The sequence below is a fragment of the Rhinopithecus roxellana genome, chromosome 1 (genome assembly GCF_007565055.1).
Source record: "Rhinopithecus roxellana isolate Shanxi Qingling chromosome 1, ASM756505v1, whole genome shotgun sequence".
NCBI lineage: Eukaryota > Metazoa > Chordata > Mammalia > Primates > Cercopithecidae > Rhinopithecus > Rhinopithecus roxellana.
The window spans coordinates 28,418,288-28,443,469 of NC_044549.1; the positions used below are offsets into that span (position 1 = coordinate 28,418,288).

Consider the following 25,182-nt stretch of genomic DNA (forward strand, 5'->3'; position numbering starts at 1 on the left):
TGCAGTGACAAAAGCAACAGCAGAGGGAGCCGGTGGAAGAAGCAGAAAAACAGCATGGGTGTGAAGTGCAGCGCTACCCAGCTTGTGGTCCTTCAGTAATTCTTGAGCGTGTCATGGGATTATGCAACAAATTTAATGCTCTCCAAATTACTAAATTTAATAACTATCCACAGACACTGCTACTTTTAATTATCGTCCATTTCAGTGTGTAACTAATTTTTGGAATTGTACTAAAAAGGTATTTATGTTTCAGTGTTAAAGATACATCATTATTAGTAATAATTGGGCCATTTATTTAGAGCATAATATCTCTTCAGCACTGCCCTACACTAGCATCCAACCTAATCTTCACAGCATAATTCCAGGCAGGTATTACTGTTCGTATTTTGAAGGTAAGGCAAATGAGGCTCAAAATCTTATTTGCTTAAGTCCACACAGCAGCAAGTAATGAAAGCTTGCCTGTCTGGCACAAAGGCCATATTCTTTGCGTTGATTCAAGGCACTGGCATTTATGTTCAGTCCTTCATTCCCGGAAGCACTGAGAGCCAGTGGTATTAATGTGTTTGTTTTCTCTTAGTCTCCTGATAAGGTGAGTAATTGAATTCAACATGTCTAGAAAAGGTAAAAGTAGCATTTATCAGTGAAAATTCGGCAAGAAGAAAATATTCCAAACTTCAGAAAGATTGAACCCCATAAATTCATCTTCTAAAGAAAAAGGAAATGATAGAGATGAATAGAAAAGCGCTCTGTTAAAACTGATAGCGCCTAGGAGGAACTTCCTTAAGCTAGGCCCTTTTTAGTGGCCTAGGTGGGCCATTATTAAATACATGCTTCTACAAAGACCTGCTATTCAGCAAGTATTCTAGGGAAAATCTCCTCTAGCACAAAGCACCCAGTGTCTCCGGGAGCTAACAACTTCATAGAATCACCTGTGGGATCTGTGGTCACCTTTAAGGATATAGTCATAAGCAGGATTACCTACTAAATGGAAATGAGAAATAGCTTTGTTTTTAACTGAGAAAGAATTCAGAATCACAAAGAATCTAAAAGCTTAGACCATAGCTATCTACTCTTAACAATGACAGAACTTCTCCAGGTAAAGATGCTTTGTAAATGTCTTTAAGAATGTATGTCCTTCTCAGCTCTTATCGAGGCTAGAAATTGGAAATGAAGTTTTTATTAAAAAAAGAGAAAAGGCAGTGCTGTTCATTTTTATCAATGCCCAGCCACTATTTAGCCAAATTTGCAGAAGATTATGTAGTTAATGTTAATGTCGTACATATGTTATATACTGCAATACAGCATAAGCCATTAACTGTACAACTCAGATTTGTGATCTTGATTATCAGTCTTTGCATGTACATTAGAGCATACTCTGAAAGCCAGGGTCAGTGTTTTATATAAAACTCTTAGGTTCCTAAGCTGCTGTCATATGGCCTTGCACATATATGTTGGATTCTAAACAAAATTTGTTGACTGACTTGATGCTGTCTTTCCACAGAGATCCCAAATATATTCCTCAAAAAAAAAAAAATTGTTTGGTAAATGCAAAATAACTCTAAATCTCTTTTATATTTGACTAGTTGTTAAGTTAGTACTTAAATAGAAATTGAAATACTTTCCTCACTTTAAGATTATAGAGTTAAATTTAAAGCCTGGAATATCTAAGACAATATTCTTACTATTAAACAGCCATACCTACCTTCGTTATTATTTTTGAGGTCATTTACTGAAAATGGTTCTCAAAATGATCATCCCAAATGTGACGTGTTTTGTTATTTGGTACATGGGAGCAATGATACTCTCAAAAACTAAGAAAAATTCCTGAATGTGTATGAATGAGAAGCAAAGATTCTGGTATCACAACTAATATTCTCTGTGTGGATTGTCTTTAATATAGATTTCTTCAAACACTTCGCAGTTGGGTGGTGCTGAGCCTGTAAAACGCTGTGGAAAGTCTGCACTCTTTCAACTGGCAGAGGCAAGTTCCTAAGAATATATAGAGATAAGATCTGCAGAGGTGGAAATCGCAAAATATTCTAACAGTGTTTCCTAAACTACACCACCTCTCCTGTGACCATAAAACGAGTTACATCTAATTTTCAACAATGAGAGGGTTAACCTTTAATTTAGGAAAACTGAAATTTGCTACTAAGAGTCATTAAGCATTGGAAAAGGTTACCCGGCGATATTGCAAAATTTTTTTCACAGGTAATATTTTAAAATAAGATTACTTCGATTGGCTATGTAAGTCCAGCCTGAACACAAAAGAATAGCTGTAGTTATTTTCCCTTTTTCTGATTCCCATAAACCATCTATAAATCTCCAGAATGCGCTGCTTTTAAATCAGATGGTTGATGTTTGAATTTTTGTTTTCCTGGTGAAGAATTCATATGACATGTTCTAAAATCTGATTTTATAAGATGAATCAGTTGTACATTTGATGTGACATGTGTGTAAAATGCTACTCTTCCATTGGCAAAGTAAAGCTGGTGAGGAACAGAGCCCTTATTGGTGGGGGATGGATTGGGGAGGAAGACGCCAGAAGCACCTGTTGCTAGGGTGGGCAAGGCAGTGGCTTTCTCTGCCAGCCTGTGACTACCCTAACTCAAGGAAACATGAAGAAGAAATGTTTTCAGCACCTGGACATTCTAGTAGCAGTTTTCTCTGTTGGTAAGATAAATTAGGAGGTAGAAAGTAGATGACCAAAAATCTCATACTAGACTTTTTTTTCTTTTCTCTCATTTTTCTGGTTTCCTTTCAATGAGCTCCCTTTGAGTTCTTTTGTAAATTTTTTGTAGTTTATTTAACTTAATGGGACAACCAATCACATTCTAAAATTTCTAAATTTTATGGTAATTTGTATCATAAAAACTTACGCATTTAAAATATATAATATCTTTAAATTAAGTTTTTAAAGATTACCAGGTCCAAATTAGAAATATAAAAATACAAAGTCCTTAAAAAGTAAAATTAATAAACAATGGAACAAACTAACCCATTGTTGTCTGACACTACATTGACATGCTTCCTGTGTAGGACAAGTTCAGACCACAATAGAGGGCTACAAGTGACTGGGAAACTCTAAGGAAAACTAATGAAGACAGCAGGGAATAGTTCTAAAAAGAACTGCATGAGTCAGTGCAAAGTACTACTCCAGATACAGCTGAAACAGTGAAGATCTGACAAGAGAGTTTCTTTGGAGTTAGAGTTGTAAACAAATCCTAGTAAACAGACAGACTGTGAGGTCATGCATTTGTCTAGTAACTCTAAGACTGTATAGATTGTCAAGAGAATTTATTTGAACGAAGTGATTATTTTTCTTGAATAATATGGGTGTATGACCCGCTGGTTGTGCTGGTTATATAATTGCATGTGTATGTATGTGGGCATACATATATACAAAAATACATATGATTTCTTAAATATTAAACAATACTAAAATGTAAAACCAACTTTCAATATGTGATATTTATCTTTAAACAGTTTTTTTGTTAAAAATGTGTGAACCTTTGGGGTACTTTGCTGCATGGGGGGCTGGTAAAGAGTGGATTCGTCTTCTCGTTTTCTTTCTTTGGCATAGCAGTCATAAAAAAAGGATTCCTTATTAAATCAGAACTCATTAAAAAGAACACTTTTCTAATTTGTAGGGATGCATCCCAAATATGAAACAGATGCTATGGTTTAACAGATGTTTGAATGTTGGTATCATAATTTAACGGGGTAAAATGACTGAAATAAGCCTATTCCAATTATAGCAAATCAGCTTACACTAAGACTGAGTTTCTTATGACATTTGAGCAAAAATATATACTTTTAATAAAACAGAATCCCTAAAAAATAAGAAAACTTTCTTGCATTGTTATTTGCACTGAATCAGTGTGATGTCTTAATACTAATACAGTGTATTTTAGAATAACATTCTAAAGCCTTCCAGTTTCTAATTAAACTTAAATATATGCATAATGGATTAACCAGCATCTCCAAATAATCACCAGTAGATTTATGCTTTCTTAATTTTTTTATTCCATGTGTATTTGATGTTCTTTTTTCATTCACAAAATATAACATTTAATTATCTCTGAAGCATTTTAAGATAAATAAATATAAGAAGATATTGAAGATTTTTCCTATTGCCTAGAATTGGTGATGGTGTCTGCAATTTGAAGACACAACCTTAAATTCAGACATTCTAAAGGGAAAGCCACCAAGAAACTACTTCCAGTTTGGGCCACACCCATCTCGGGATTTCTAAAGAGAGAACCTAATACAACTATTATCTTATCTAACACTCCAGGAATTCCTCCTCTTATCCCCACTCCAATCTCAAGTCATCCTTTGATAGAGGGTTATCATAGGCTATCCACACATCTGGAATATTTTGCCTTTTCTCTGTGTTCCAGGGAGGAAAGGAGAGAAGTAATTCTCATTCTTTATCTATGTCCCATGTCAAGGGAAGTGAAGGCAGCTCCAAGAGAAGCACTGTTAAAGATTGAGGGAGGTACATGCAAAAGATTTCTTCTTCTTCTTTGGCAAGAAATAAGAAATATTTTAAACATCAATTTATTGCTGGATCCTTTACCTATCTGACCAGGCAAAAAAGAAAACTGAAGGAAGTTGGCAGCATGGAGAGACTCAGAATGGCCTGCTGTACTCTTAGTTGGGCATTATAAAGATGTATGAGTTTCCCAAGGGTCGAGTGGATAAATAGAAAATAGATCCATGTGATCAGGCAAAAGACTGTTGGACAGTAACAGAGAGGGGTTGCATAAGTTAGGCCTGTGACAGTCTCTCACATCGGGGGAGAATATGGTAGAGATGCCTTTGCTCGGGACCCTGTAAGGTGTGCCTACAAGCAGGAGTGATACTCAACTGGTTTGCCTTCTTTATACTAAAGCACCAAGATGCTTCCTACTGTCAGGAAAAAGCCTGTAACCCAACCATCTGAGTACCCTTCAGCACCTGGAGGGCACATCCCCTCTGATTAGGTGGCCCCCTGCCTGTTAAATGTTTTGAGTATCACCCCTGCCTATGACATCCCCTGAGAATGCCATTGAGTCTTGTGTAGAGTTAGCAGAAACAAAGAGAAAAAGAAAAACATAACCATGGGCAGTTAGTTGTACCTCACCCATTCTGTCTTCTATTCTCTAAATGAGAGGTTTTAGGCCTTGTGAAAGAAGGGCCAGGAACGAGCCCCAAACTAACTACTCACCTTTCCCCAACTCCATTCCTGTGGGTTGGAGTAAGAGGAGTGAATGAACAGTCCTTCCAAACATGAGGGTCGTTGCTTTCAAGAAATGTCTTCTCCTTAGTGAGAAGTAAGAAATATTTGGGGCATATATTTACTGCTGTGCCCTATACCTGTGTAAGCAGGCAAACAAACAAAAAGAAAAAATTGGAGGAAATTGGCAGCAGGCACAGAGATACTTGAATTGGCCTGTACTCCCAGCTTTGGCATTGTAAAGACCCACTCCCTGTTTTCCCCCTCCCCGTTCTCCTGGAGCCAGGAGATTTCCTGGGGAAGGTCCTAATTCAGGTGTATGACTGGCATTTTAAACTGGTTAGACTTTTAATAGCTGAAAGTGACCTGAAAATTCTGGGATTTGTTCCAGATATTTTTAAGGGTTTTGTCTGAGGTCAGGGAATTGACAAAAATACAATGCTTTATGTTGGGACCTCCACGAAGTTCATACTGTTCAGTTTATTCGTCATTTAAGTTGTGCAGGTACTGTAAGGTATTGTGTTTCCTTTCGTTTTGAAATTAATTAGGTCAGGTCATATAAAGAACAGCAAAGCATCCCCACTGGAGATCATTGCGTATTACAGTGGCTGTAGTTGGAGGACACTGAAGAGGGTCAGAGATAGCTGGACCGGTGTACATTTCAGCAAAGAAAAATTCTACCCTTGAAGATCTCTAGTACCAAAATTGTCTAATATAACAAGTAGAACAGCTTGTTCATTTATTCTCACAATAGTTATTGAGGATGTATTCTGTGCCAATAACAGAGGCGACTGAAGTTATCTGGATGTGTATATACACATATTTTTGGTGCAATGAGAACTAAAACTTGTAAACCTTCTAAGATCAGTGATATAGGAACACGGTACCTCCAAGTGCAGTTTTAGTGTTTTGGAGTGTGACTAGAGGCTGGAACATAAGCCTAAAAGATTGCTGTTCTGCTTCTCACTTTCCTGAAACCATTTTGAATGTTCTTTAAAATACATTATACATTTTTATAGCAGCTCTTTCTACAGATAAATTATGTTATCTAACCTAAGATGATAATGACTGACATTTATAATCTGCTGTGTGTTAGGCACTGGGTACTTTATATGTACTAATGTAATTCTCACAGCTGTCCTCTGAGGTAGCTACTATCATTCTTCTTTTACACATTAGGAAACCAAAAGGTATAGAAGTTATATAACTTGTTTAAGGTCACATGGACAGTAGGTGTTAGAGCCTAGATAGGAACCTGGGCAGTCTGTCTCCATAGCCTGCACTCTTAAACACTAGGCTGTTCTTGCGCCTTGTTTTAGATGAATAGAAAAGACTGCAAGTTGCTTGTTATAGGAGTGTGCACATTATAAAAGTCTCTATGGAAGACAGCTTACTCCTACACATATATGTGTGGCTGAATAAGATGACAGATCGTCCAAGACTGCTGTCAAAGAAATGGAGCTCATATTTTCTTTTTAAAAACTGTCTGTGCTTTTGAAACTGCCAGGATGCATCTTACAACCTTAAGTAAGTGTTTGGGAATGTACTTTGGAAGATACTATGGGAATTGTAGGAAATTATGGTATACAACTCCTGTCCTCAAGGAGCTTATTCTCTAGTTGTAGAGATATAACAATTTAAGGAATAAGAAATCGTGCAAGTGATTTTAAAAGGAATCATTCAATGAAATGATGAAACTCCACTTGAGTGATGAGTGACACACAAAAATGAATGTGTGAAACTAGAGAAGGGAGAAAATATTAGCAGGCATGTTCTGGAGACCAAGCACAGGGGAAAGAACAACAAAGATGGTTTTCAATGAAGGGCTTACTTAGGCATCACTAGAAGCTGAAACTAGCAGTCTCTGGGTGACATCCAACCTGCAGAGATCCTTTGTTTGGCCTGTATTTTTTGACCTATATTGTATTTTACAGTTCAATTCATGGCTAATATTTGAAGATTAAAACTTCAAATAAATACAGATTTCTGACTTCTGAAAATTTAGAGGACCTGGAGACATCAAGCTAGCCTCCCTCCATGAGAACAATTGGTCAGAGTTGATTAGTGGTTGCCCTCTTAGATGCTTGTTCTCCAAATGACTGTCCTCTCCTTTCCCTGTTGAGCCCTGAGTCTGAGGCCAACAGTCATTGCCATTATCCACTTACATTTGCTCACCTCCCTCCTTTATACTTGACCACCGTATGTAGCAGGGATTGTTACTTACACATAATTAAATGGACAGCTGGGGAGATAAAGCAAAGGGATTAAGGCAAGCACAGGAGAAAGGTAGATGGTAACAAGTCCATCAGATTGGCAGGAATAGAGGACTGTGTTTATGGAAGATGAAGGTAAAGGGTAGCTGTGAGTCAGAATTGGGAGAATGTTTAGTGCATAGCAAATAAATATGTACTTGAAAATAATGAGGAGCCATTGAAGATTTGGGATGGGGTTACACAGTGATAAAAGCAGCACTTAGAGAGATCTTCTTGGCAGCTATGTATGGAATGGAGTGGAAAGCCCCTGTGGACATCAGGTATGAGAAGATAAGAAGCGGAATTGAGAGAGCTGACAGTGGGTATGGGAGGCAGAAAGAGATTCCAGGGGTATTCAAGGGAATTGTTTGAGTGAGTCAGTGTGAGAGGCAAAGAAAAAGAAGAGTCAAAGATGACGCCAACACTGAACCTGAGTGTTTGACCTTGACCTTGTAGCCCTGCTTCAGGAAGGTTAGTTGGTTGCAAACAAAGAGTAAGCCCTGCTAGTAGAAAAGAAGAGCTGAAAGATGCTGAGGGTAGGGGGAAGAGAAATTCAATAATAGAAGAGTGGAAAGGGAGAAGATAGCTAGCCAAGTAAATAGGAAGCAGAAACCTGCATTCCTAAGAGCACAGATGACAGAGACAGTCACCATAGATCCCTCCACTCTTCCCAGTTATTGGTGGTATTTGATCAATGTATGACTCCATTAAAGACTTCTGTTGTCTTCATATTATTGATGTGCATTATCCATCCTATTGTAACCCCCTTAAAGCCCAGAACATCCCACCTCAGCTCCTCCTACACTATCATCATATAAATGAATTCTAATACTTAAAATATATTTAAGGGGACCTTTGTGGTGGGTTTCTTTCCTTATCATTTTATACAAAGTTGTGAGTTGTTTTTAGAAAACTCCTGTTCTAAATCTTTTCGCCTCATCCCCAGTTGCACTAGATTATTTTTGGAAGAACAGAAAGTATAGGAATGTACTTAATGACTGCCCTTAACCTCTTTGCGGCAGACTTTAGTAGATGGGCTTATGGAGCAAAGGCCACCTCCACCCCATTCAGAGTCTTCAGAAACAGTACCATTTCTGAGGAAATAGTGAGTAAAGAAAAATATTTCAATCACCATGTTACCTAGTCCAGTTGTTTCAGCAAACTACAAAACTGTTAAATACACCCAGATTTTAGTGTTCAGAGAAGCTTAGACCAGTGTTCTGTGACCAGTTATCTCTTGTGATAAACGGAATTGAATTTTTTAGCAGCAATGCTATTCTCAGAAACCATCAACCAGTGTGTATTTCTCTGGCACAAGCATTCGGGTTTTATTTAATTATAGGGGAAATGCTCATCCTGAAAAACACTGCTAAAATGCCATCCTAAGGTTATGTCTACACTGTTTTGACAGATAATAAGCCAGTACAAAATGATTGTAAATATACCTTGGCTGCAAAACATTTGTTTTGTACTAAAAAACAGAGATTTGGAAATGGAAACTTCTTGATTGGTGTCAGTAGGTCTGTTTTCACACTGCCTTGTTTTTAATCTAACCAACTCCTTTATAATAGACAATGAAAGACAACGTATAATTAAGAGCAAAATTATATGGTGCATTTTGGAACTACTTACCATTTCTTAGGACAGGTTGAGCATCTCTAATTTGAAAATTAAAAATCCAAAATGGTATAGAATCCAAAACTTTGAGTTCTGACATAACCTCACAAGCAGAAAATTTCACACCTGACACCGTTGCTTTTTGATAGTTCAGTGTACACAAACTTTGTTGCATATACAGTTATTTCAAATAGTGTATGAAATTACCTTCAGACTATTCATATACAGTGTATATGAAACATAAATGAATTTTGTGTTCAGACTTGGGTCCTATCCCTAAGATATCTCATTATGTATGTGCAGATATTTCACAATTCTAAACAGTCCAAAATCTGAGACACTTCTAATGCCAAGGTTTTCGCATAGGGGATACACAACCTCCACCAGTTCAATGGTTTCTGCTTCTGTGGTATTACTTTTTATCTAGTACACATAATTTGTTATTTTTCCACTGATCATTTTATTAAATCTTTTAAAGCAGAACACATTAAAAAATGAATTTCTTAACATCAGTAGAAAAGAATAGATTTTAAAACACATCTGATTCAGAAAGATTAAAGCTTGATGCAGCCAAGGTTTATTTTATCTTTAAAGCGAGTCCCCAATAACAAACTGAGCCTAAGGTATGGTTTTACCTGAACTAAAAGTGTGACAGTCCCCCTGAACCCAGGAACATAAAATATAATCCCTTTACTACACATTTTATCTCACCCCTTCAGGATTTCTATTGAAGTGTTTTCTTTTTAATCATTTTGAAGAAGAAAACTTTTTATTCATGGTCTAACATGCACATCCTTAGGAATCCTAGGTATTAACATATTGATTTTTGTTTTTCTCTTGGGAGTGAGTTCCATTTCTTCCAGCACATCACTGTCAGACCCTTCTGACTACACAGAACAGTGAGAAACCTCAGTATGGTTTTTATTGACAGAGATAAAATATTGGTGATTAATTTCACTGGTATTCTTGGAAGGTATAACTAAGGACAGTATGATTGCTGGGCTGGACCAAGCGGTAGCATGGTCATAATTAGCATTGTTTTTGTTGTTGTTGTTTGTTGTTGTTGCTGTTTTTTAAGACGGAGTCTCGCTCTGTTGTCCAGGCTGGAGTGCAGTGGCACGATCTCGGCTCATTGCAACCTCTGCCTCCCGGATTCAAGCAATTCTCCTGCCTCAGCCTCCTGAGTAGCTAGGATTACGGGCGCACGCCACCACACCCAGCCAATTTTGTATTTTCAGTAGAGACAGGGTTTCACTATGTTGCTCAGGCTGGTCTCGAACTCCTAACCTCAGGTGATCCACCCGCCTCAGCCTCCCAAAGTGCTGGGATTACAGGCATGAGCCACCGCACCCAGCCAGCATTGTTTTTTATAGACTTGTAAAGTAACTCTTTCCTTGTGTGAATCAGAATACATTTTAGATTCATAGATTACCTCAGAACTAATGAACCATCCTATTAAACACAATTATCTGTTGAATGCCTTCTTTTTGAAAGGTACTAGGGTATTCTTGAAGGTGAATACAAAGGTGAACAGAATACATTTTATGCCCACTGAGTTACAGTTATAAAAAAATAAAGTAGTACCTGAGGGAATAGATGATAGTTATCAAATATTTATGCCCATCATTTGATTTACAACATTAACATTTTAACTTCTTTGGATGCAGTCACGGGAATTCCATCTCTGGAAAGTGTCCAGATGATTTTTCATTCTTACTTTTTAAAAAGGTTATTGTCCAATTTAAAATAATATTAGAAGAATACATTGTCATTTACTGAGGCATGTACTGTTTCAATACCTGATTAATAACTCACCCTCTATTAAGGGCAGCTTGAGTAAATTAATAATAGCCATTAATTCTGTTTCCCAAAATGCAGCCTTATTCACTTGGGTTCACATTGATTTATGTTCTTTTATGTCTTCTGTGTGCTTGTATGTGTGCCCATCCATGCATACATTTGTCAGTCCCACTACAGTGATGAGTGCATCCAAAAGTAGATGTAAGTGGATCTACTTGTACCCCAGAGTAGAACTGAGCTTTCTTCCATGTTTCTTAGAGTTGCTTCTTGAAAAACAACTGATTTGAGGTCTTCCTGAATCTAATTTTGTTGTATATTTTCCCCCAATGATAGAATCATTCAACCCTAGAATGAACACTTAGGGCGAAGCAGTCTAACAAAGACATGTCCTGCTATTAATGATACTAATATGAATATTACTGTTAAGCTAGTATTTATTCCGTATGGCATAAGGCCCCAGAGGGATGGTTATTACAATACATTATTTTAGCTCTGCACTAGGCACTATTTTAAGTACTGTTACGTATGCAGCTCATTGAACCTCACAGTTTTCCCAAGGCAATAATTTTAGCATGCACATTTTATAGATTGAGAAACTGAGGCACAGAAAAATTTAGGGAAAATAGCTAATCAGTAGCAGAGCCTGTCTATAGTCCTAGACAGTCTGGCCCTGGCTCCAGCATCCCTGCTTTTTGTGGGGGTTTGGGTGTGTGTGTGTGTGGGTGTGTGCATGTTTTCTTTTTTTCTTGAGATAGGGTCTTACTGTGTTACTTACACTGGTCTGAAACTCCTGACCTCAAGCGATCCTCTTGCCTCAGCCTCCCAAAGCGTTGGGATCATAGGTGTGAGCTAACCTCACCTGGCCCATCCCTGCCTTTTGAAACTGCCTTCCAGTACATCACTGTCAGACTTTTTTGACTACATGAGACAGTGACCACCCATGGCTACCGACTGCCTTCCCTCAGCTCCTGTGTCCCCTGCTTCCACCTGAGTTCCTCCAGTAGGAGGCACTGGCTGGAGACTGGGGAATGGGAGGACGGGAGAGGCCAGGGATTTGCTTACATCCAAGAGTGATGCATCTTATAAATGTTACTACATTCGTATCTGTTCCCAGGTTTTGTTTATATCTTGTGGAAATGCCTAATATGCAGTGGAACAAATACCAAAAATAAAAATTATGAAATTTATTTGTAATGATTTTCATATTAATAGACAAGAAACTAAAGTGCTTAGAACAAGATGCTTAAAAGGAGAATTATTTAGAAGGAAAGTGCTTTAAAAAGTCAAATGTATACTTTTCCCGTAAGGAAAAGTGAGTTTAAAAAAATTCAGAGACTGAACATGCAAATAAGCACTAAAATGGAAAAAGGACCAAGGTCAATGAGAATGTCTGTCTCCCCACACACATATACACATACAATCTCAGTAAAAGAATGAGGAAGATTTTTTCAAATTGTGATTATGCATAAACTCTAATGAATTTGTTTGTAAAAGAATATAAATCTTGCTTGACAACCAAGGAGAAATACAAAAATACAAAAGTATGGTATTGACTAGTAAGAAAAAAGTTACTCTAAAATCCAGTATGAGGTAGAGCTTGACAAAAACAAACAAATCTTAAGACTATTTTTAGCTGTTGAGAGCTACATAAGAAATTGGCTTTGTCTGGATTAGAGAAAGTAAAGCCAACAAGAAAAAAGAGAAGGTAAACTATATAATTATTGCTTTTGTCACCATTTGGTGGGGGGCAAGGAAAATTATAATCAAACCAAAATGTATAGGTAAAAAAAAAAAAAAAGATAAGTGTATATTAAATCAAAGTTAGAAAAAGCTAGAATATGATTCCTCAAGGATCTAGAACCAGAAATACCATTTGACCCAGCAATCCCATTACTGGGTATATACCCAAAGGATTATAAATCATTCTGCTATAAAGACACATGCACACGTATGTTTATTGCAGCACTGTTCACAATAGCAAAGACTTGGAACCAACTCAATTGCCCATCAGTGATAGACTGGATAAAGAAAATGTGGCACATATACACCATGGAATACTAGGCAGCCGTAAAAAAGAATGAGTTCATGTCCTTTGCGGGGACATGGATGAAGCTGGAAACCATCATTCTCAGCAAACTAACACAGGAACAGAAAACCAAACACTGTATGTTCTCACTCATTAATGGGAATTGAACAATGAGAATACATAGACACAGGGAGGGGAGCATCACACACTGGGACCTGTCACAGGGTAGGGGGCTAGGGGAGGGATAGCATTAGGAGAAATACCTAATGTAGATGACAGATTGATATTGCAGCAAACCACCATGGCACGTGTATACCTATGTCACAAACCTGCACATTTTGCATATGTATCCCAGAACTTAAAGTATAATAATAATATATATTATTAATATATTATTTATTTTATATATTATTTTTATTTATATCTTATTTATATATATAAAATATATTATATATAAATAATATATATATACACACACACACACACATCCCAGAGTCAACAGGGAACTGGTAAAGAGGCATCAGGGTAAGGCAAAGGCAGCTTCTCTTCCATGGATGTGGAGCTACATATATCCACTTTTAAAAAAGGAGGAAAAGCTAGAATACAGTACACATGGTCTAGTATATTAATTCAGGTTTCTGACAACGGAAAAAAACAAATTGTAGGATACCATAAGACCTTGCAAATTGGGTTTCAATCTCACTTTTGGTAATCTTTGACAAGTTGTGTGAAATAGGAGAGCTCAATAGGAACAAAAAGGGGAAAAGTTCACTGTAATTTTTTAAAATAATAAGCCTGATTTCTAAAATACAGACTCTTAACCTTTGAAAATTATTTTAATTGGAAATTCATTCTAATCATGTTTGAATCCACAGAAAAGAAGATGAAAACAGAATTATCAAAGTTTCTCTGAAAAGGGTCATTGTCAGATGTGCCAGAGTCTCTTTGCCCTGCCCACTGCCTTTTGCCCCACGTGACTGCTGACTGCCTTTCCTTGGCTGTAGGCCCCCTGCTTCCACGCAGGTTCTGCTAATGGGAAACACTGGCAGGAGATTGGGAGATGGGAGGCAGGGAGAGGCCAGGGTCAACAGGGAACTGGTAAAGAGGCATCAGGGGAAGGCAAAGGCAGCTTCTCTTCCATGTTCCAGTGCTCTCCCGATAGGTGCACCATGCTTGCATCTTCCACTGGGCTTCAGTGTCACTCTTTCCCCATTGCTTCTTCTGTGGCTTCCTGCTGTCCCTAACCCCTGTGTTGCCTCACCACCTCCTGTTGGGGTGTCTCAGTTCTTCATGGCCTGTGTAACTAACCTAATCCCTGCCTTAAATTCCCACTGCTAGTTATGCTTTAGGTTGCTTCCATTTGCCTAATTAGACCCTGACTGGTACAGAAGCCAGCCTCATTTTCTATTTGGTGTAGTTACGGTTGGTCACAAAATTGAGTAAGAGAATGCTGTTGGCATGCCGTATCCAGATTTTAGCAAGACTTTTGACAGATAGTGTTACAATGTTTTGTGAACAAAATGGGAGGATTTTCAACTGGATGAGAAAAAAATATTCTTAGATTGCTGAAGTTTATTAACGTTCAGATCATCTTCATGAAAGGGCTCTAGAAGTTTGGCAGAAGGCCCTGTCCTTACCCATGTTTTGCTCAACGTTATTACCAAAGATTTGGACAAAGACATGAAAAGCAGCTTTATTTAATGTGTGTATAGTACAAAGATGGAAGATAACTTAATTCACATTTTGAAGAGATAAACGTAATAAGAAAAAGTGGAAAGTCTTGCATCTAAGTGCAAAACATAAATTATAAAAATACAGAATAAAAGAGACCAAGTTTACTAGCCTATTATGTGAGTATGGAAATCCAGGATTTTACATGACCATAAACCCAACACAAGCCAGATGTGTGACCTATTTAAAAAAAAATTAATCTCTGGGTCCCATTAAAAGAGCATTCCTATAAACTGACAAATAGTTACCCCTTCTAATCTAGTATAGGCTAGGAACATAATCTTAGACAGATATTGTTAAGTTGAAATAGCCAGCCAAACGCAGTGGCACATGCCTGTGCTTCCAGCACTTTAGGAGGCTGAGGCAGGAGGATCACTTGAGGCCAGGAGTTGGAGAGCGTCCTAGGCAACAGAGCAAGACCCCTATTCTCTACAGGGGAAAAAAAAAAAAAAAAAAAAGCCGGGCATAGTGGCATGAACCTGTAGTCCTAACTACTCGGGAGGCTGAAACGTGAGGATCACTTGAACCCTGGAGGTCGAGGCTACCATGAGCTATAATCATGCCATTGCACTCCAGTCTACCTAATAGAGCAAGACACTGTCATTCATAGATAGACAGATAGATAGATAGATAGATAGATAGATAGATAGATAGATAGATAGATAGATAGACAGATACATACATACATACATACATATATACATACATACATACACACATACATAGCTAGCTGTCTGATAGATAGAAAAAATTTTGAAGTATCCATTTTCCCCAACCTTTGTAAAGCTTTGTATCATTTACAAGTTGTGTTTGCATATACATTTCTTCACTTTTGCCTCACAACAGCCCAATGTAGGATATACTGTTACCCCATTTCTCAGCCTCTGTTTCCTCGTAGGGCTTCAAGTCTAAGTTATATAGCTTACTGTTGTGGCTTTAAGCAAACTAGGATGCTTGGTCATAAGCCCCGCCTCTTTCAATAAAACCCATCTCATTTCAGGACACCTACTGCATCTAGGTAAGAGGGACCCAATTTTGAAGTGTGGAAGCATTTACATGTGATGAGCTGTTAAGGGAAATGGGAAGAGACTTCCGGGAACATAAAGTCTGTCTTCAAGTATCGTATCTGTGCTATGAGCAAGAGTGAATTCATGTGGCTTCAGGGAACAGAACTGAGGCTGATTGATTTTTTGCTCAATATTTTAAAAATTCCAGCAGAACTGTTGTCTGATAGAGTGATATGCTCACTGTCTTTGTGCAAAAGTTGGTTAACTAATTCTCAGGAATACTGTAGTAAAATGAATTCCTGCATTGGGTAGGTTAAAGGAGAAAACCTAGAGTGACGCCCAACTCTGAGAGTCTGATTGGGTTTTTGGTTAACGAGTAGATTTGCGATTTGTAGTTTTAATTCAGAGTTATTTGATTTACATTTCTAGTTTCACTTCTAGCAATATAATTGTTTTTCCTATAATTTAGGATTAACATACTCTGTTTGTGAAAAAATTCTTAAGAGCCTGAAATGAGGAAGTAAAGCATGACTAGTGTTCTGTGTAAGTACCTACACAAGAAATATTGTGCTATTTCCCAGAATACATCCCCAGAGTGAATGTCTGTATTTGTTCCATTTAATTCCTAGCTGTAGAATCCTATCGGGGTGATGAGAGAATCATTTTGAAATATATTGAAGCCTAGAATAGAGTTTGCAAAGTATTATTAAGTTTGCTAAGATGAACTTGTGCAAATGCAAACTGTCAGCATACCACTAAAAACTAGTGCCTATATGGTGAAGGTTCCTGAAGTGACCTATTAAAAGCCACCAGAGTGACAGTGGTGGAAAAAACATAAAATGTACCTTGAGAATGCCTTTCTAGCCTTCTCTCCAGAACTAGAATAATTTCTCTCCCCCAACATGGGATAGGTATTCATGAAGGGCTATAGTAGTTGAGAAAGGAAAATAAAAATTATTTCAAAATTGATATAAAAGCAGTACATTCTCCCATAAGAGTAAAACATGCAGGGAATATTAAAGGTTTCAGTGATTCAGAATTAAGATAACATTTTGCTTTGAGCTTATTTCTGGTTATGTTTAATAAAGAGAAGTTCATAGTCTTCATAGCCACTTGCTGAGGTCTAAAGGTTAGCTTACCTGAGTTCCTGAAAAAGACAGCCCTGTTGTGAATCCTTAATATTTCATGTCTTCCCTGTGAATGATCTGAAGGGCTGTGTGCTCTTGTCATGTTCATTTTTTTAATTGCAGTGTCTGCCTCTCCCCACCCTTTCTTTAATTTCTTCCCAGACTTACTAATCATAACATAATTCTCACAGGAAGATTGGTGATGCATTGAAAATACTAAGAGAAAAATGAGGTAAAAGAGCATCTGGTATTTAATTCAATGTATTATCCATCTAAAAATGAATTTTACAGATGGTAATGATCTCTGACAACTTGCCATTTAATAAAATGATGGTTTTTAAAAACAAATCAGTTTCCTACTCATGTGCTTGATTTTGCATTGACTCAGCAACCCCCAATACTCTTTCCCTTCTAAGTTGCTAATACAAAGTAGATAAAATAAGTTATGACTGAGACTTCCTTGTTGCCCTTGACCAAATCAGCATCATCAATCTCATATAAGTTCCTCAAAGGCAGACAGACATGACCTTACTGATTTTCGTATCATTAGTGTCCTTCATGGGGGCTGGCGTTTTGGGAGCCTTGCAGTTAAGCGTGTATAAATGAAAACCCGGGCACTGAAAACAAGTTTTTCAATAAGCTTAAATTTCCCCTTTTAAAAAATAGCTCTATATTAAAGTTTCAAGGTATCTGGGAGCCAGAGAGGAAAATGGCAACTTTCCCCTTGAATGTTCTGTACATGAAATTTGGGGAGTTTTGATGAGGAATATAAAAACTTAACCAAATTGGGGCCAGATGTGTTTTGGTATTCAGAATCTTTCAGATTTTAGAAAAATTACACAGTAGATACATATTACACTTAAGTAACTTCTCCAGTGCATGTTCCAATGCATCACTATTCCAATACCGAAAAGGTATGAATGGTCACAGTAAGTGAAATAAACTGTTTAAGACTATAAAGTTTCAGGTTGGTTCAGGTCAGAATTTGCAGCCAATTGAGTTCACATCAGATCAAATTTGCCAGCAAATGAGTTAAGCAGACAAAAACAAAAGTTTGTTCTCAGAGCTTTTGTGACTTCAGAGTTGTCTATCAGCATTTGTGGACCTATAATGTTTTGTTCATTAATCAAAACCTTCTATAATTGTTTAGCAATTCATCATATCATTTCTAACTTCAAGTGGACAGGTAGAAATTATTTCTGTTTTCCTCATTTCCCTTGGAAAAAAAGAAAAGGCAAACATCTGAACAGAGTTTGGGGATTATTAAATACAGGTTGAGCATTCTTAATCTGAAAATCCAAACTCCAAACTACTGCCAAATCCGAAACTTTTTGTGCACCAACAAGAGGCTCAAAGAAAATGCTCATTGGAGCATTTTGGATTTCTGATTTTCGGTTTAAGAATTCTCAACTGGGCCGGGCGCGGTGGCTCAAGCCTGTAATCCCAGCACTTTGGGAGGCCAAGACGGGCAGATTACGAGGTCAGGAGATCGAGACTATCCTGGCTAACATGGTGAAACCCAGTCTCTACTAAAAAATACAAAAAACTAGCCGGGCGAGGTGGCGGGCGCCTGTAGTCCCAGCTACTCGGGAGGCTGAGGCAGGAGAATGGCGTGAACCCGGGAGGCGGAGCTTGCAATGAGCTGAGATCCGGCCACTGCACTCCAGCCTGGGCGACAGAGCGAGACTCTGTCTCAAAAAAAAAAAAAAAAAAAAAAAAAAAAAAAAAAAATTCTCAACTGGTAAGTATATAATGCAGACATTCCAAAATCAAAAACAATCCAAAATTTGAGACACTTTTGTTTTCACGCATTTCGGATAAGGGATATTCAGCCTGTGCTACAGTTAAGTACATCGTCTCACTTAGACCACACAGAATCCTCTGAGATAGGCTCTAGGATCATTTTCCTTTTACAAAAGCCACAGAGGAATGAGGGGGTAAGTGATTCATTTTGGGTCACAAAGTTAATAAGTAGCAAAACTAAGAATCAGACTTGGGTCTTTCAACTCCGAATCCCTTCCTCCTTCTACCAGGTCTTGTTTTCATAGGAAAAGCTTCTGTTGAAGCTGGGAAATGACAATTCAGAGATATGTTTGACGAGAGTTAAATGACTGTATAACAGTGCCCACAGCCTTCTATTAATTTGATTCATTTCAGTTAGTTTGGCAGAAGTGGGCTGATTGTTGTAAAGTTTAAAGTGTGTTTTGATTATTTTTAAAACGGATATAATTGAAAACTTTAATTTTGAAGGTGGAATAATAAGGATATTTTTGGGTGCTCTCCCATTTTGTTTTAATTGTTTAGATGTGCCTGGCATCAGAAGGGATGAAAATGGAAGAATCAAAGCTAATAAAAGCAAAAGAATCCGATGGTGGAAGAATTAAAGAATTAGAGAAAGGAAAGGAAGAAAAAGAAATTAAAAGGGAGAAAACAGATGAAGCCAGGTTACAGAAGGAAGCAGAATTTGAAAAATCAGCTAAGGAAAATGTTAGAGATTCTAAGGAACTGAGAAATTTTGAGGCGTTGCAAATAGATGACATAATGGCTATAAAGATGGAAGATCCCAAAGAAATTAGAAAGGAAGAGTTAGAAGAAGATCAAAAATGTAGTCATTTTCCTGATTTTTCTTATTCTGCCAGTAGCAAGATAATAATTAGTGATGTTCCCAGTAGAAAGGATCACATGTGCCATCCTCATGGAATTATGATCATTGAGGATCCTGCTACATTAAACAAGCCAGAAAAGCTAAAAAAGAAAAAGAAGAAAAGCAAAATGGATCGACATGGAAATGATAAATCCACACCCAAGAAGACTTGCAAAAAGAGGCAGTCTTCTGAGTCTGACATTGAGAGCGTCATATATACCATTGAAGCCGTCGCAAAAGGAGACTGGGGAATAGAGAAACTTGGAGATACCCCTCGCAAGAAGGTCCGCACATCCTCAAGTGGCAAGGGAAGCATTTTGGATGCCAAGCCACCAAAGAAAAAAGTGAAATCAAGAGAGAAGAAAATGTCAAAGGAGAAATCCTCAGATACCACCAAAGAGTCACGACCTCCAGATTTCATTAGTATTTCTGCTAGCAAGAACATTTCTGGTGAGGTGCCAGAGGGTATAAAAGCAGAACCATTGACCCCCGTGGAAGATGCACTACCACCCAGCCTATCAGGACAGGCCAAGCCTGAGGACAGTGACTGTCACAGAAAAATAGAAACTTGTGGTTCCAGGAAATCTGAGAGGTCTTGCAAAGGTGCTCTTTATAAAACTCTGGTGTCGGAGGGCATGCTCACCTCTCTGCGAGCTAATGTTGACAGAGGTAAGTAACGTCTACAAACCTGAAAAGAATTCAAAAAGCAAGCAGAATTTCACCTTTAGACCTATTGAAAACAACTGCCATAAAGAACAACATGGTATCAAAATAATTCCTTATATTTGTATATTTCTTTACGGTTTATAAATCATAATTATTTGTTATTTTACATGTTTTCTAGCACCATTAACGGAAGTGTATTCATTTTGTAGGTAGTTTTCAGGATGTATTTAAAGTAATTTTAATCTCTTCTTCCCCCCGCTGGTATTGGCTGGCTCTTTGTTTTGAAAGATGACTATTAAATATTCAGAGCTTTGTGTTTGGTTTTTAAAACTGATGGAATTTCCTGAATCAAGCACGTATGTTTGTCAGAATCTTCACCTGTAGGCTCCAGAAGCAAATGTCTTATGTAGTTCTCTTCATTAGGTAATCAAAGCTGTAACTGAAGTGGGCCAGGCACAGTAGCTTATACCTGTAGTCCTAGCACTTTGGGAGGCCAAGGCGGGTGGATCACTTGAACCAAAGAGCTCTTTAAAACATTATAATATCCAGAAAATAGTTAATGTGTTTACCTTTATTCCATTGAGTGTTTTATATAAATCCACTATTTTAAAATATAGCATCTGGCTGGAGGACTACCTTTTGCCGAGCTATATTCCAACAAAAAGTGTGAATCCTAGGTTTAACAAGCCCCAAATTAAGATACTTGGGCCTATTTCATCCACAGGGATGTCAGTTCAGTGAGTTTTAGGGAAATTAGAATGGATAGTGCCCACCAGCAAAGGACTCCCATGCCTTGGCTGGTTCTCGAATGGAAAAACTAGCAGCAGTCAGCCTGTGATACCTGTTGAAGTACATGACAATTAATCCCAGAAGCTCTAAGTCACTTTTCTGCATGTTCCGTTATTAAAGGTGGTCCAGCGTGAATCACTCTGAGAACTCTGAAATAGCTACAGTTAGCATCATGCAAATGATATGCAAGCAGTCGAGAGGTTGCTTGTGAAACAACTAAGATCATCTCCCCTCACCCACCCATATACCAAACACATCCTTTGTCTTGAATTTTCTTAGGAAAACGAAGCTCAGGAAAAGGAAACTCCTCTGATCATGAAGGGTGTTGGAATGAAGAAAGCTGGACGTTTAGTCAGAGTGGGACCAGTGGGAGCAAGAAGTTCAAGAAGACAAAGCCAAAGGAAGACTGTCTCCTTGGGTAAGTGCCTGTGAGCCCAGTCACCTGTACTACACAAGCCTCAAGTGTGGGTGGGATTTTCAAGGTAACAAATCACTAATTATGCATGCTTATTCTTTGACTACTCACTCCGCACTGCCTGCAGTCTTAGTAGGCACCCTAGTGAACACAAATCAAGTGCATCACATCATTCCTGTTGTTAACATGGTCATGTGAATGACAATATCATTCACATTTTGAGAACAGTGAAAATATATAGACTTTAGACTTGGACCTGGGTTTGAATCGACATCCCTTCACCAGGATGCATTTTTCCATGCGAAGCTTAGAATGGATAGTATTAGCTTGTTTACATTTTGCCCATTTTACATACTGTATGTATTTATTGTTTATAAAATATCATGATAGCTGAAAAATGTAAGGTAAATGAAATTATGCTTCTATCTCCAACCTTATTTTGTTCAAGCTGTCTTCTGTTGCTCTAAGCTAAAAATATGAGGTCAAATATTCTGCTGTAGAGAACATTCAATACATTAATTGTGTATTGAAATGCAGTATTAAGCAATGACATACATCAAGATAAAATCACTAAGAATTATTTTATATTTAATGTTATGCCAAAGACTGTTAATAACCATTTTAATATAAAGCATTTTGTTAGTTGGGAGATCCAATACTTTATATTGGTGAGGAAAGTATCTGCATATTCAGTTAGACTATTTTGAAAATTCTTGAGATTTGTTGTTGGCTCAATTTGAAAAGAACACTTTGAATAGAAATAAGTACATTGTTAATAAGTACAATGAAATAAGTACATTCACCATATTTTTTTCAAAAGTGTGTTTAAAGCTATACAGATTGTATGCATTGGGTGTATTGTATTTGGTTTATTCATAATACTTGCATATCTGTTTGTGGAATAATATATTTTTCCTTAGATATTACAGTGCTTTAAGTCTGGCTAATTCTAAGACTCTAGGTCATCACAAAGTAGCGAGGTAGAAATTATTTCCCATAGTGCTGGCTCTTTAAGATTATTTGCATTGAAATGATATATTTATAATTTTATGTATTTCATTTCTAATATTTTAAAAAATCCAAAGTACTTAAAATATTCTGCATTTAAACTATAATTTGACACTGAAATATGAGGATTTTCATGTCATTACTTAAGTGAAATGTAAGCAAAGCTAATTTGAAGTACTTTGGATTTTTAAAAATATTAGAAATGAAATACATAAAATTATAAGCAAAACTAATTTTTTTAAAATGACCCACAAGCATCTAGACCAGTGCTCTCTGTAGTCTAGAATTACTGCCACTGCCTTGTGGGTCTGCACACCGAGAGAGGAGCAGGTGTTGTGTAGGCAGTGTGAGGTCCTAGGGGAATAAAGCAAGCATTGAGGCTCCCCAACAGAAGCATTTCTCTGATGCTTCTAGTAGAAACTGCTGAAGCTGTAAGAGAGATTTTCAGCAATTTTCTTTGAGGAACAAGATAAGTGAAACAATCTTGAAAATCTGTTCCTGAAAGGAGATTGGTATATGGATTGTATGTGTTTGTTTTTTAATCATTTCTGAGGAAGGCACATGTGTATAACTGGGAGATGGTTTTTTATAGCTTTAAATTAACAGTAAACTTCAGTGCCTTTTCCTCCTTTCTCCCTCTAAATATTGGCCTGTCAGGATTTGAGTATTTGGGTTTGCCTTGTTCAGAACACGCCAGAATAATACTTAAGCAGGGAGAAATGCCATTTCCTGTCAGTCTGCTCTGAGATTTGTAGATGAGCATTTTAAACCTTTTTTTATCTCAAAAAAAAATGTGCTACCTGTTAACTGTAGCCAAGAAAAGTTTTCTCAGTATTGACAGATCTAATTTTATAGACATCTCTAAGAAAAACATAAATATTATTTTTCTCTTTTTAAGAAAAGTCTCAAGAGACCTTACGAGTTATATCTCACATTTTCTGTTTTCTTCTGGGTATTCAGAGTATCTGAAAAATTCACAACTTATAGACAGCTTTCTGATAGTATTTGATTAGTATCCAATTGTATCTGATTTTCCATCAGAATAAACATTTTTTAACTGAATGAGAAATGGTGATGTTCTTAAGAGAAAAACATCACCTCCACCTGTCACCCTTCATTGCTTTGATAGAACTTAGTACAGTAGTTCCCCCTTAGCCATATTTTTGCTTTCTGTGATTTTGGGTCTGAAAATACTAAATAGAAAAATCCAGAAATAAACAATTCATAAGTTTTAAATTCTGCACCACAGTGAGTAGCATGATGAAATCTCATGCCATCCCACTTCATTCCACCCAGTGCATAAATCATACCTTTGTCTATCATATGCCACTGTACAATATGCATGTATAGGAAAAAAATGTAACGTATGTAAGTTTCAGTACTGTCTGCGGTTTCAGGCATCTACTGGGGGACTTGGAGCATATCCCCCCTCCAGTAAGGGGGTGCTTCCGTAATTGCCATTTCCTGTTGACCATTCAATTGGTCATCTGACCCTCTTATCTCTGCTTCTCAACTCTTGTGTATTCCTCCAAAACAGTTGTAGTTAAAAACATTTTTAGGATACCCCTTAGCTAGCAGCCTAACACATTTGCTTCTTATAAGCTGGTACTAAAATTGCTCTCCTCTTCCCAATACACCTTCCATTTTCCATCTACCAGACACAGCAGGTCTCCTACAGCCTCTTCCATCTGTCTAGGTTGCATGTTAGTTTAATAAGTCTCACTAAATGGAAGTCAGAACCAGCCTAGGATCCAGCAGGCATGTTGCCATTGCTGTGGGGCCCTAGAGACAGTCAGCACCAGCCCAAAGATTGCCCAACTTTGCTGGTGGCATTTCTGAAGTCATTGGTGATTTAAGTTAAAGCATGTTGCCTCTGTGCCATTGCATTCATTGAAAACTGGCTTTACTTTGCTCATTGAGTCTTTTGTCTTCATTCTAGTCAACTCTCCAGAATGTTTTCCTAATATTAATGCTTTTTGTTTTGTATGTTTTAATAAACAGCAGTCAGTAAATTTTTTAAAAGAAACTAATCTTACAAAACTACCAATATATTGCCAATAAGCTTGCCATAAATACATATATATGAGTCTGTAAAATGAGAAACTGTATGAATAGAGTATACTTTGTACAGAACTCTATGGAAAAACTCCCATGCTGGTGGAGAGAATGCCAAATTCCCCACTTCAGAAATATTCCAATATAAATGATGTTTCTACTTTTCTAAGGTAATAACATAACCTGTCGCATGAGTTTTCTGAGAAAGCTGTGTTGGTAAATCTCAAGCATTTCAGAAAAGGTGTTTTTTCCTTGTACAGAATTTACTTACATGCCCTAATTCCCAGAGACCCTGTTTTCAAATAGAATATCTTAAAATCTATTTCATGTCATTTTCTGTGTCGTATTTGGTCATGTGCTGATTGATTCCCCTCTCCCCTTTTAATAGCTCCGCAAAGCTGGATGAAGAATTTGAAAAAAAATTCAACAGCCTCCCTCAGTATAGTCCTGTTACATTTGACCGGAAATGTGTACCTGTCCCAAGAAAAAAGAAGAAGACTGGAAATGTGTCCTCAGAACCGACTAAAACCAGCAAAGGTTAGATGTGACCTGTACCTTCCTGCCATGTAGTCAGAATCTCAGCTGACCCTTCAGCTAAGCTTTTAGCTCCCTTTAGACATGTAATTGGATGTGGAATTGAGGCAGTAGGGAGTTAGAATCTCAGGTTGCTTTCCAAGGTTATCTTTGTCCCTTTTTTCTTCCTTATTTTCTGTAGCCTCTGTCTATTGGCATCTCCATCTGTATATTTGCCCGTAATGATGTAGCTAAGCTTTTGCAAAAATGTTATACATGGTCTTCAACCTCCTGCGCTCCAGAATTCTAAT

The 25,182-nt window shown here is 37.5% G+C and overlaps 1 protein-coding gene across 7 annotated transcripts in view; it reads left to right on the forward strand.

Annotated features, from left to right (window-relative positions):
• The window catches only part of BBX (BBX high mobility group box domain containing), a 273,615-nt gene that overhangs the window by 215,482 nt on the left and 32,951 nt on the right, over positions 1–25,182 (forward strand). For all 7 annotated transcript variants that reach the window (XM_010386614.2, XM_010386615.2, XM_010386617.2 and 4 more), the window contains 4 exons: positions 1,901–1,981; positions 19,086–20,094; positions 21,160–21,298; positions 24,747–24,895. In XM_010386614.2, the coding sequence (XP_010384916.1) occupies positions 1,901–1,981; positions 19,086–20,094; positions 21,160–21,298; positions 24,747–24,895 (1,378 nt within the window). The remainder of the gene's footprint in view (positions 1–1,900; positions 1,982–19,085; positions 20,095–21,159; positions 21,299–24,746; positions 24,896–25,182) is intronic.